This window comes from Bombus pyrosoma, linkage group LG18, assembly GCF_014825855.1.
Source record: "Bombus pyrosoma isolate SC7728 linkage group LG18, ASM1482585v1, whole genome shotgun sequence".
Classification (NCBI taxonomy): Eukaryota; Metazoa; Arthropoda; class Insecta; order Hymenoptera; family Apidae; genus Bombus; species Bombus pyrosoma.
Window position 1 is genome coordinate 2700176 of NC_057787.1, and position 13603 is coordinate 2713778.

At 39.3% G+C, this 13603-nt stretch overlaps 1 protein-coding gene across 4 annotated transcripts; it reads left to right on the forward strand.

Annotated features, from left to right (window-relative positions):
* Window positions 1–118: 118 nt before the first annotated feature.
* On the forward strand, window positions 119–6760 carry LOC122577232 (heparan-alpha-glucosaminide N-acetyltransferase-like). Of its 4 annotated transcripts, none has more exons than XM_043748392.1 (12): window positions 119–257; window positions 719–1005; window positions 2471–2604; window positions 2701–2816; window positions 3099–3264; window positions 3353–3557; window positions 3796–3963; window positions 4086–4207; window positions 4276–4436; window positions 4707–4881; window positions 4956–5068; window positions 5427–6760. In XM_043748392.1, the coding sequence occupies exons 2-12, from the start codon at window positions 883–885 to the stop codon at window positions 5606–5608; spliced, it is 1665 nt and encodes a 554-aa protein (XP_043604327.1). In that variant the 5' UTR covers window positions 119–257; window positions 719–882; the 3' UTR covers window positions 5609–6760. The 4 variants fall into 4 exon arrangements, with proteins under 4 accessions (XP_043604327.1, XP_043604331.1, XP_043604329.1 ...); XM_043748396.1 differs by having other exon boundaries at window positions 3796–3957; window positions 4198–4211; XM_043748394.1 differs by having other exon boundaries at window positions 140–257; window positions 797–1005.
* Window positions 6761–13603: the final 6843 nt, after the last annotated feature.

The following is a 13603-nucleotide window of genomic DNA, read 5'->3' on the forward strand; positions in this document are numbered from 1 at the left end:
CAATATTTGATCGTGGAGACATTTTCTGACCGAACGTCGATATATATATGCATATGTGGTAATATACCGTTAGAGCCGCGATCATTATTGCGAATTATCCAGCTAACTTGTTATATACCTTGTATTAACTATTTTGTGTTGAGAAGCACCGATTGTTCTTTGCTTTTCGTCCCCTGACGACTGCTCGACATTTTTCCTTCCTGAGGTCCTAGTATTTGTAATGCGCATCTACTTGTGATTCTGAAGAACAATACCAGGTAATTTATCTATTAATTTCTTGTCTTTTTCTCTTTCTTTAAACGGAGTATATTTATGAATGTATTTAAACGTACTCTAGAAATTACTTACGTGATAGCGTGTCGGTTATTTTATAACGATGCAATATTATGCGAAAGACAGCGGTGAACTTTCCACCACTAAAAGCTCTTTATCCATAGAATATGGATTCTTCTTAGATTAAATTTCCGCGATATCAACGACTTTAAAGTAACAATTTTATGTATATAAATATCAAATTATAGTTCGGAAATAATTCTTTGGCTCGTCAAGAAATTAATCAAGAAATTCAAATTTCATGGATTCAAGCGAAAATTCAAATATTCTCCGTAAAAACTTCCTATTCCGCGTAAAAACTTTTAAAAAATTTTTATTTCATCTAGATACTTTATTATCATACCATAAATGGCAGAAGAACTCATGGTAAAAATTCGGTTTTTAGCGTTCCACTTTCCCGGTCACCGTATATGGAACGTGTTGTAAACATTTCTCTCAAATTAAGGATGCGTGTTAAATCTAGTTATCAGCCGTGATTCCTCGCGCGACTTTCGAAGCGTGCATTGCGAGTTCTTCCTTACCCAGCGTTTATTCTCGGTTCGGCGTGACATGGAGACAATGGATGAGTGGATCTGTGATCAGGATACCCTTGGATACGACGAGGCTTGTATCAACTTACGCACAGAAGATTCGAACGCCTGGCTCTACCTGCTTTCCGCGGATTGCGCGCTGGTGAGTCATGCAAGGACACGCTCTTTTTATGTTTTTTCGTGCTTTGCATACTTTTGCCTGGTTCTGTGCAATACCGTTTCCTACGAATATTCCAAGAACGCGTTCAAATGTTGATTGGAGTCACAGGTAACCATGATTATTGGTTAAATTTGAAGTTAAAGAGCATTTTTTAGAACAATTAGACTGCACATGTTTATACATTTCTAAATTGAAATACGCAAACACATGGAAAACATCTATAGTAAATTAATCGTCATAATATTTACAGAATGAAAAAATCGGTATTAGGGTTCCACTTTTCTAATTGCGCTCAGCAAAATATGAATTTGCATAAAAATCCACTGTTCAGTAATATATTTTTTACGATACAGACGAAGAAGTTAACCCTTAATGCTTCGACTTTCAATTGTGAATATCAACCGGTAACTCTAACTTATTCTCATCATACTTCGACTTGCAAGTTTTTAACACTTTACCGATTGATAGTCTATTAATCGGCTTTTTGTCGCCGACACTTACCTACTGATAACCTATTAATCGGTTTTTTTTGTCGCCGACAATCTTTCTCATTATTTGAGCAGTAATTTGTCATTTAGTACTAAGGTATCTTGATTAGTTGCGACAGTTGCGTTGCTTTGTAAGCTTCCACAGTTTTATACTAATTTGAAAAACTTACCGTTCGCGATGAACAAAAAGAATGGTATTGGAGAGTCCAAACCGAAACAGAGCCGGTGCCAGGGTGAATCTGCGCCTAAGCTGCCGGTCGGACGTGCGTATACTGTTGAACCGATAGCGGTCAGTAAAGTGTTAACTGTCAGATTTTAAAGAGAAGAGCGCTGCACATCGGTGGTGCTTGAGATGCACACTTGAGCGTTGAGGGTTAGTTTTCTTTTTTCTTTCATTCTTTGAATCCTTTTTCATTTTCGATTTACTACATCGTAACGTTACACGAATGAAATAATTTATTGGTGTGATACTTGTGGTATACAGGATGAATTAATAAATCCAGTTAGTTAGATAACCTTTTAATGTTCGAATTTTGAAATTAATCAACTTCTTTAATCGAGACCTATTCTTCGAATCCTTTTTCATTTTCGATTTATTATGCCGTAACGTTACACGAGTGAAATAATTTATTGGCGTGATACTTGTGGTATACAAGGTGAATTAATAAATCCAGTTAGTTCGATAACCTTTTAATGTTCGAATTTTGAAACTAATCAACTTCTTTAATCGAGACCTATTCTTCGAATTCTTTTTCATTTTCGATTTATTATGCCGTAATGTTACACGAGTGAAATAATTTATTGGTGTGATACTTGTGGTATAGAGGGTGAATTAATAAATCTAGTTAGTTAGATAACCTTTCAATGTTAAATTTTGAAATTAATCAACTTCTTTAATCGAGACCTATATTTTTCTCTATAAAAATGTAGTTATACCACAGAGAATAATCTCGTTACAGTGCCCATATACTAGGATCAAGCAGATCGTAGTAAATTGGACTTCCAGCGTGACGATCGATACTATTCGATCCACGAGCTTGAGAGTACTGGATGCCGAGGATCCCAACGAATTTATATCCGCTAAAAATACCAGGTACATTTGGTTGACCGAAAGAAGTATCACGATATAACGTGTTTTAAAGTTAACGCCGTCCAGTTTTATACGATTTACATTTTTTTCGCATTTCAGCGACGTGATCTGTGAACTGACTCCGAACCTGGGACAGTTCGGTGTGTACGAACTTTCTATATTAAATCGAAGCTGCGATATAAAGATTCTGAACGCGCCAACTTATCCTTATACAGGCAAGGCTCCCTGCATCAAATAGAATTTCTAATAAAAGTTGAAAAATAACCAGTAATTGTTATATGTATAAATCTGTGTTTAGAATTTATCCAGATCTTATTTATTTGAATCGAAATATCAGATTCGTTCGATGATTATAAATATTTACCGCATGGTTGTAGATAACAGTCATGTTATATCTGACTTAATTTATTAAGATGTACGATAGCAACTTGATTGTAGAAGAGATTACAGCAAAATAGAGTTCAACGATCTTGTTGATAGAGGTGTAATTTTTTCAGAGCTTCTTGTTATTTTTGGAGTATTGTTACTCGTTTTATTTGGTCTGTCTGGCTTGAAATCACTGTGGCACGTATGCAGGAAGAAATATATGAAAAGTCAGGTGGATGATGGCGCGATGAAGGAACCCGCGAAACGTCGAGTGAAGGCGATTGACACGGTGCGGGGGTAAATGTTTCTATAATATTTATTTCTCTTTTAATAAACTCGCTCTATATAAAATATTATAGTATTTAAGAAAAGTTTAATGTTACAGGGCCAGTACGTTGTTGATGATATTCGTGAACGATGGATCGGGTGGTTATAGGACTCTTGGGCATGCGACTTGGAATGGGTTACTTCCGGGAGATTTGTTGTTCCCTTGCTTTATATGGATCATGGGCGTGTGTATCCCCATAGCGATGTCCAGTCAGATGAAGCGCATGACACCGAAACACCAGATATTATATGGAATCGTCAAAGTAATTGATAACAATTTCACAGATAAATATAAAATTTAATTTGCACTGAAACAGTTGCAGGTGAAAATATAGGATGTAATTTTCATTCGGACAGTTGCAGAGAAAAACTGCTAGAATGTAATTTGCATTCAAACAGTTGTAGTAGGAAATATAGAATTTATGCAAATTAACATTTTTATTTTGTATTTCAATCTTAATTTATTTATATTTATTTATATTTTACTTTTTTATATGGCAGAGGAGCATACTTTTATTTCTAATCGGGTTGTCTCTGAATACGGTGAGCACGGGTGGCCAGCTTGAAACCATTCGCATATTCGGTGTTCTGCAACGATTCGGTATAACTTATTTCGTTGTCGCTCTGTTATATTTCCTTTTAATGCCGAGGAGACCAAGCAAGGTACAAGTAAGTGTATACATACTTATAAATGAAAATTTTCTGTATGTATCTCCCTGTAAGAGTATCAAATATTTTTATATATCTTTTCGCAAACATCGATTTACAAAATATTTCACTTTCATTCATAGTCTCCAATGTTACGAGAAGTGCAAGATTTTCTTCTACTTCTTCCTCAATGGTGCGTGATGCTCGTGATTGTGGTCGCTCATTGCGTCATAACATTCTGTTTAAACGTTCCAGGATGTCCCACGTATGTACGTATGATTTAATGAATGACAGTTGTGTCTTTACGAAAGCATCAAAAGCGATTGTTCTTAGTGGATATCTTGGCCCCGGTGGTCTTCACGACGACGCGAAATACTTTGACTGTGTGGGCGGTGCAGCAGGCTACATTGATAGAATAATACTTAAAGAAGCTCATTTGCACCATTCAGCTACGGTTTATAAATCTGGACCGTACGATCCTGAAGGAATTCTAGGTACACTGTCTTCCATTAAAGAACTGTGAAAATTTATTCGGCAAACTTTCAATTGTTATCTTAACTTTTCTTTTCCAAAATCTCACACTGCACAAATTTATTTAAATTTATTAGGAAGAATTTTTAACTTTTTTCCAATTTTACTTTTCAGAGAGATAAAATTCACAGTTCCATAATAACCTACTTCACGTGGAAACGAATATTATTCGTTTGACATCTTTCTTTTCGACATTTCTAAGTAATTATTTTCAAAATACTATGTTTATCAAGGTACCCTCACAACGGCGTTCCAAGTCTTTCTTGGCCTACACGCTGGCATAATCATGATGACTTACAAAGACTGGAAAGAACGTGTAATCAGATGGTTAGCATGGGCTGCGTTCTTTGGTTGCGTAGGATGCGTTCTTCATTTTACCAACGTAATTCCCGTCAACAAGAAATTATGGTACGTTTCCAAAAAAGGACAACGTCGTATCAATTGCATTATAAAACCGTATTTATTTGCTGTTATATATGCAGGTCACTGTCATTCGTATTCGTAACCACGTCTTTTTCCTTGGCTTTCCTTTCTGCCTGCTACTTGCTCGTAGATGTCGTCAAGGTGTGGAACGGTGGACCTTTTCGTATTCCTGGTAAGACTTTCACGAGATTACACAACCACTAAACTGGTTTCGCGCCAAATTGATTTAAGACCTGTTTGAAGAATTAATGCTACTGAAAAAACGTAGTTTTTTAAACCATTACCATTTTCGATACACTTTTCAAAGCAGTTAGTGTCTTACTAGCCAACAGATATCAAATAGCTATTTTTCTAATTAACGATTTAAATGTACTATAACTTATATATAAATTTGTAATAGCGGCAATAAACGTTTTATTAGATTGTTAAAAGATAGCATTAAGAAAAATTCTGGTTGTCGCGCAACCTGTTTATTGTTTTAACACTCTTTTGCAACAAATATAAAAACGATTATATTCGATTATCCGTAGGTATGAATGGTTTACTGCTGTACGTTGGCCACATGGTGTGCTATCAAAATTTCCCTTTCCACTGGAGCATCGGTAGCATGGAGAGTCGAGGACTGCGTTTATGCGAGGCCATTTGGGGCACTGGATTATGGTCAATTATTGCATACGTTATGCATGCAAAACGCAATTACATCAGCCTATGATAATATACGTTCAGCAACCTTCTACATGTGTAACAGAAATTTTGTACACGATGTTTAAAAAAAGATCAAAGGTTGCTATCCTATTTATTTATTCTTATTAAATGAAAGATGATCGAAAGTTGTTACAAAAGGCAGCGAGGGGTAGACTAATTCGAAATGAGGTTTAAAGTAAACTTTGCAAATAATTTATTTTGCACAATTTACATAAATATAGTACAACGATTGATCGAGGTAACATGATGGTATTCGACACGAATACACTTCGCGTTGATTCCTTTTTATCTCGAACGAAGATAGTGAAACAGCGAACCAGTCGTGTGATTCGATTCAGTGAATGTCGTTAGTCGTCGATCGTTCGAACGACCGATCGATCTCTCAAAAGATCTTCGTCCCACACCGTGGGATTAAGAGGGAGGAAGAAGAAGTAAAATAAGGGGAATGGTGGAAGGGATAAAGCGAAATCTATACGGGGCAACAAATACAATGAGGTGACGTGGGAAGATCTCAGGAGCAGTCCTATGGTATCGATGGTTGTCTTGTTAAAACGAATCGCGACGAATCGTCGTAAACAAAATAAAAAATCAAAAAAGAAAGAAAAGAAAACACACTAGCCACGCCATGTTTCTGATGGAGGCATCCGTCCTTGTTCAGTAATCCGCTGTATCAGGACCTAAAAATTCAGACAGACTAGATTATTAACATCCTATAATTATCCTATGCTTTGGTTTAAAATAGAAGAAAAAATATAATAAAAGAAAAGAAATAATAAAAGAAAAAAACTGCTCCTATCAATGGTGGATTGTCAAAACTTGGAATTCTCTCGCGCTACGATTTTTGCAGAGGGACATTATTTTCTATGTAGAAAGGATTCAGCGTCGTTCAATTGCGTGAAATAATTGGTCCTCATTATAGTCTATAAATTCGTTCCAAAACTTGCTGGTTAGTCAAGATACAATTGAAAAATATTCGCCTACTTTTTTTCATTAGAAACTATTAACCACAGAGTGAGGAAAATTGGGAAAATTTTGAGTAACCAGTTAAGATTTAACAGACTGTAATAGTTATAATTAGAGCAATATAAAATGACGATAGTTCGTATTACATTATGATACTTTATAATGTATTACGTTACAATGTATTACCTTATATTACTTTATAATGTATTACGTTATATTATATTATTTGCCATATTACATTATATTATATTACGTTATAATGTATTACGTTATATTGTATTACCTTATATAGTATTACGTTGTATAGTATTACGTTATATTACGTTACACTATATTACATTATATTATACTACGTTATATTGTATTACAATATATTGCATTACATTTTGCCCTTCCTTCAAATACTGGGCAGAATACGTTGGTATAATCGCGGACGGATATAAACACAGGCAGAGTGGGGATATCAAAAGGTGGTAAAGGGAAGCAAGTGGATCAACACAGCAGTTGTCAGTAACCAGTCTTCAGTAGAGGTCGTTAGTCGAGAGTTCTGAAGAAGTTGCTGGTCTAGAAAGTAAACAAGCTGTTGATCGAATCGTCAGGTATTCAGTTGGCAGCTTTCACGCTCTACAGCTTAGATACATAGTAATACCCTATATTATATTACGTCATATTGTGTTATGTTATATCATATTACATTATATTATATTACGTTACATTATACGATAAAACGTTATATTATATTACGTTAAAATATATTGCGTTACATGGTATTACTTTATAATGTATAACGTTATATAATATTTGATTATAATGTATTACGTTATAATTTATTACCTTATAATCTATTACATTATATAGTTACGTTATATTATAGTACGTTATATAGTATTATGTTATATCATATTCTGTTATAATGTATTACGTTATATAATATTGCGTTTTCCACGCATCTACGAGTCGGAATCGACTGACTGAACGAGGTCCATCCGGGATTGGGCTTTAGCGTTGTTGATCGTCTGCTGTAAAATGTGTCGCGCCCTTCTATATGCCTCGTGGCAGAGGGAGATCTCTTCCTCGTCATGATGCCGTCTAGCACCAGACACGGAGCGCGGCATCGACGTATCACATGCCGCGTTCATGTCTCGGCGAAGGTTCTCCGCCTTCTCGTCCACGCTTGTCTTCTTTCTACGGGCGTCCCAGTTTCAGGCCGCTAGAATGGCTGCTGTCTGGAGCATCTCGCTGTCTCTATCCTTGATGAGCCATTTTTGTGGCTGTCGGGGGCGTTCCATTGCCCGGATAGCCTCTCCCGCGTACATTGTCTCCGGCCCAACCTCCATGAATATATAGAGGTGGTCTGAGAGAGCCTCAACCCCCTCAGCTACTCTCCAGTATGACACCCGTCGAAACGCATTGGGGGTGCTTCATGTAATATCAACGACGGAACACCCTCTCCGCACCACGCATGTGCTGGTCGAGCCTCTGTTAAGTAAGATGAGATGTAAATTATTACCTTATAATGTATTACTATAGTATTATTATAATGTATTAGTTTATATAGTATTACGTTATAATGTATTACGTTATATAGTATTACCTTATGTAGTATTACCTTATAATGTGTTACGTTATAATGTATTATGTTATATTATATCACGCTATGATGTATTACGTTATATAGGTTTACGTCATATTACTCTACGTAATATTATATTACGTCACGATGTATTATGTTATAATATATTCCGTTAAATCGCATTACATCATATAGTATTACGTTATATTATATTCTGTTATAATGTGTTACGTTTAATTATATATATATATAATTATATAAATATATAATAATATATATATAATTATATAAATATATATTTAATTATTATATATATATATAATTATATAAATATATATTTAATTATATATATATATTTAATTATATATATATATATATATATGTCGGAGATGAAGGAACACCGGAGCCTTCCTTTGGAACTTTGGGAAAATCCCGTAATATTGTAATCTAGATTCTACCATAGCCGTAATTAAACAATTGTCATTCAACCCGATTGTACTTATTTGGGATCCGTGACAATGAGCTTGGGATCGAGGCGACAACTAGTCGCCAACGTAGCCGCGGTCAAGGGATGAACAAAGGTACGGAGTAACAGTGTAGCTCTCCTTAAAAGAAATAGTTGTAGCGATACTTGGCAATAGACATTTCAACGGTCTCTGTCCTGTGGCTCGCAGACCCTGTTCTCTGGGTAAGATGGTCGCCAGATGTCGATGCGTTTCCGCAGTACATGTTCAGCTAGCCTAAGGACCCGTTGTAAATCTTAAGATTTAGCTAACTAAAGGTCCTTCAAACAGAAAAACAGTCTTTGTCCCAACTACGGGGGAAACCTACTTTCTCTCGAACGAGGCTCCCCGTTAGCAACTTTTCCTCAAGAGCGGCTAGCATCCTTTCTAACCATAGACGTGGAAATTGACCAATTAACAGCAACGTCAATTTCCCTTATCCTCTGAACGAAGGCGTCGCTCCACGAATCCGATGATCTCGTGCTCTTAGACACACCCCGTCATAGTTTTCCTCGGTGGCATCAGCGCGACGGAGGACTCATTCTTTCGTGCGATCTCCTTCGACGAGGAGGAATAGCGTATTTGTGATCAGTGAACTTAGAGCTTGTGAGAACATACACCTGTTATCCCGTTGACCGCGGATTCGTTATAGGACCCTGGACCATTGTCACCAGTGTCGAACCGCCACGAGTGCTTAATAACTCTGTAAAAACCCCTACTCGTACGAATAGACGTCACCTCGATTGTATAAGAAGGATGCATAGTTCCAGTGAAGAATCATTGAGCGCCCAATATCTCTCCTCCGATGACGACTCGGGACCTCATCACGACGGTTCCCCGACATCAGAAGTGGGATACGAACCGGTTATGCCGCTACGGGAACATACGGCCCTGGTGCGTGATCTCCTTCGATCGTTAAAACAAAAAGAGAGGAGTACGAAACGAAGAAGACTTTCGCTACCACGTTTCAACCCCGAAGTCGCGGGCGCCGATCCGGCCGCCTGGTGCACAGGCGTTAGCTTACTCATGAAGGACAACCCTCTACGGGACGGCGAGCTATACTCCTCCTTGAATCGTATTTTGGAGGGCTCCGCGGCGCACTGGATTACGCAAGTAATGAACGGTGGAGAGATTACCTGGCCAAGGCTGAAGGAACAATTCATCGCGCATTTCGGGGGCCGGGAGACAGCATCGTCATTGGTAATAAAGTTGTCCACGGAACAACGACGGGAGAACGAATCCCTAGGAGCATTTGGTAGTCGTATCCGTTTCCTCCTGAATACGAAGTGGCGACATTTAACAAAGGAAGAAGCAGTCAACGCCACCGCTCTCTATCTGCTGAGCTCTCACGACCTACGCTTCAAACGATTGGCGCTCACGAGCGACATAAGGACGGCGGACCAATTTCTAAATGAAATGAGAGCTTTCTCTTACGAGGAGGAACCGATGTCGTCGCCGGGAAATTCATCAGAGGGTCCCGAAGCCAAAAGACGCAAAATGCCGTACCATCGGGTTAGGTGCCTGTACTGTGGTATTCACGGACATAAAAAAACCGAGTGCCGTCAGAAGATGCGGGTCGAAAAGCGCAAGTATACACAACTCCCGGAAGGGAGCCGACCAGCTACATCGTCAAAGGTGTCCTGTTTCAGGTGCCGCGCGGAGGGCGACATCGCACCTGACTGTCCACTACTGCGGAACAAAAAAACGAACCCCAATAGCGAACGTCAAGTCGACTCCTGCGTGGTGGAGTCTCCAACCGGTAGACTAAGCCATCGGGGTGAATCGTTCCTATTTCACTTCGATTCCGGAGCCGAATGCTCGCTAATTAAAGAATCTGTTGCCCCAAAGTTTTCTGGCAAAAGAACGTCCGGCACGGTAGTAATGCGAGGAATAGGAAACACTTGTATTAATAGTACGTCCCAGATTTCGTCCACTGTATGTATTAGTGGTTTTACATTGGAGATAACTTTTCATGTCCTTGCCGATAATTACTTGAAATATGATATCATGGTTGGTCGCGAAATTTTAGGCCAAGGGTTCGAAATCAATATTACACCAAACAGTCTTGCTATTTGTAGGACGAAGACAATTAATGCCTGTAACGAAGTCGCGGAGCACGATATCAATCTTAACGAGGTAGACACTGACTTAGTTGGTAACGACAAGAGTCGACTGATCTCCATTCTTGAAAAATTCAAAGATTCGTTTATTACGGGCTTCCCACGGGCGCGCGTGAGTACTGGTCAGTTAGAAATACGGTTAATCGACCCCAACGTCACCGTCCAAAGAAGCCCTTATAGACTTAGTGAGGAAGAGCGTAGGATAGTGCGAGAAAGAATCAGCGAACTAATTAGAGCAAAAATCATAAGACCTAGTAGTTCACCGTTCGCGAGCCCGATGCTACTCGTGAAGAAAAAGGACGGCTCGGATAGATTGTGTGTCGATTTCCGGGAGCTGAATAAAAATACGGTAACGGATCGGTATCCCCTACCCCTTATCGCGAACCAAACCGCGAGGTTACAGAGGGCGAGATACTTTATCAGCCTGGACATGGCCAGCGGGTTCCATCAAATTCCCATTCACCCGAATTCGACGGAATATACAGCGTTCGTTACACCCGACGGACAATACGAGTACCTAACGATGCCGTTCGGATTGAAAAACGCACGGTCCGTTTTTCAGAGGGCCATTCTCAATGCCTTAGGCGACCTTGCGTATTCGTACGTTGTCGTTTACTTTGGCGACGTCCTAATTGTCGCCGATTCGATAGATCAGGCTCTGGAGAGATTAGACACAGTATTAGATATGCTCATCAGAGCCGGATTCTCCTTCAGTTTTGCTAAATGTTCTTTTCTGAAGACTTCGGTACTTTATTTAGGGTACGTAATCCATAACGGAGAGGTTCGTCTCAATCCGGGCAAAATACACGCCTTGAAATCTTTGCCTGTGCCAACGACCGTCACGCAGCTTAGGCAATTCATAGGTCTAGCCTCTTACTTCCAGAAATTCGTCCCAAAATTTTCACAGATAATGAAACCCTTGTATGCACTTACTTCCGGCGACAAAAACATATCTTGGACAGATAGACATGAAAAGACGAGGCGAAAGGTAATTTCCGTTCTGACTGCCGAGCCGGTGTTAATGATATTTGATCCCAATTACCCAATAGAGTTACATACGGATGCTAGTTCGGAGGAATATGGAGCTATTTTAATGCATAAGGTCGAAGGTAAAAATAGAGTAGTAGAATATTACAGCAAAAGAACTAGCTCTACAGAATCTAGGTATCATTCCTATGAACTAGAAACGTTAGCGGTTGTAAACGCCGTCAAATATTTTCGCCATTACCTGCATGGACGAGAGTTTCTTGTCATTACCGACTGTAATTCCTTGAAGGCATCCAGCAATAAAGTACATTTAAACGACAGGGTTCACAGGTGGTGGGCCTACTTGCAAACTTTTACCTTCGACGTTATGTACCGGGAAGGTAAGCGAATGGCCCACGTAGATTTCTTTTCGAGGAACCCCGTAGACTGGGACCACCGCACGATCAACAAAATCGAAGAGAAGCAAAGTAACTTAACTGAAATCTCCGAAGACTGGCTGTTGGCGGAACAACGTCGCGACCCCCAAATCTCAGAAATCACCAATAAATTGCAAAACGATGAGATCGCAGAACACGTCGCAAATACGTACGAGTTACGATCCGGTACCTTCTACCGCAAAATACAACGAAAAGGCAGGGCCCTCTGCTTGCCCATCGTCTCGAGAGGCTTTAGATGGTCCGTTATTAACCATGTGCATCAGTCAATTATGCACTTGGGGTGGGATAAAACGCTCGAGAAACTGTATGAGTATTACTGGTTCGAAGGAATGGCGAAGTACGTTCGCAAATTCGTAGAGAACTGTCATGCTTGTCAGGTTTCGAAGGCTAGTTCAGGCAAGATACAAGCTGAACTACATCCTATACCCAAGACCAGCATACCTTGGCATACAGAGCACATGGACATAACGGGCAAACTAAGCGGTAAGAGTGACTCTAAAGAATATGTCATTGTCTTGGTCGACGCCTTCACGATATTCGTATACTTGCTTCATACCCGTAAGATAGATTCTCTTGACACCATCAAAGCACTTAAGTCCGCTATATTTTTGTTCGGCAGCTCCTGCCGAATAATAGCGGATCAGGGGAGATGTTTTACGGGTAAAGAATTCCAAGAGTTCTGCAAAAGTAAACAAATTAAAGTCCACTTGGTAGCGACCGGTGCTAGTAGAGCCAATGGGCAGGTAGAACGTATTATGGGCACATTAAAAAACTTGTTTACAATAGCAGAAACGACCGGGCGCCCGTGGCAAGACGCGATCGGGGAAATACAATTGGCCTTAAACTTCACCACCCACCGCGTGACTGAATCGAACACGCTAGAGCTATTAATCGGTAGGACAGCAAGACCATACGACTTGCTGTTATCTGATAATATTGAGGAAAAGGAAATAGATGTCTCCAATGTAAGACGACAAGCAATAAAAAATATAGAAGTTAGTGCCAAATGCGACAAGGACAGATTCGATAAAACCAAAACGAAAGTGAACCTTCAATCCAGGTGACTTTGTATTACGCAAGAATGAGGAAAGAAACCAAACCAAGTTAGACCCAAAATTTGAGGGCCCATTTGTAATAGCAGATTTTTTGGAAGGAGATAGGTATATTTTAAAAACCCTAGACGGCAAACGGTCATATAAAGACAGTCATGATAGATTGAGAGCAGAACCTTCGTAATAAAAATCAAGGACACATACTCTGAAGTTAAAGACATCAAGGCTGGGGTTCCGCAAGGAAGCGTCCTAGGACCAATACTATACACATTATACACGGCCAACATACCAACAACTACCAATAGCAAAATACTGACATTCGCGGACGATACAGCTATACTAGTCAGGCACACTAACCCAGAAACAG

What these genes read in the sequence shown, in the direction of transcription:
- LOC122577232 (XM_043748392.1), top strand. Translation starts at nt 883, where the DNA reads ATGGAGACAATGGATGAGTGGATCTGTGATCAGGATACCCTTGGATAC. An exon ending in ATATCCGCTAAAAATACCAG is followed by an intron (nt 2,605 to 2,700) that starts GTACATTTGGTT and finishes TTCGCATTTCAG; the next exon opens with CGACGTGATCTGTGAACTGA. An exon ending in GGAGACCAAGCAAGGTACAA is followed by an intron (nt 3,964 to 4,085) that starts GTAAGTGTATAC and finishes TTTCATTCATAG; the next exon opens with TCTCCAATGTTACGAGAAGT.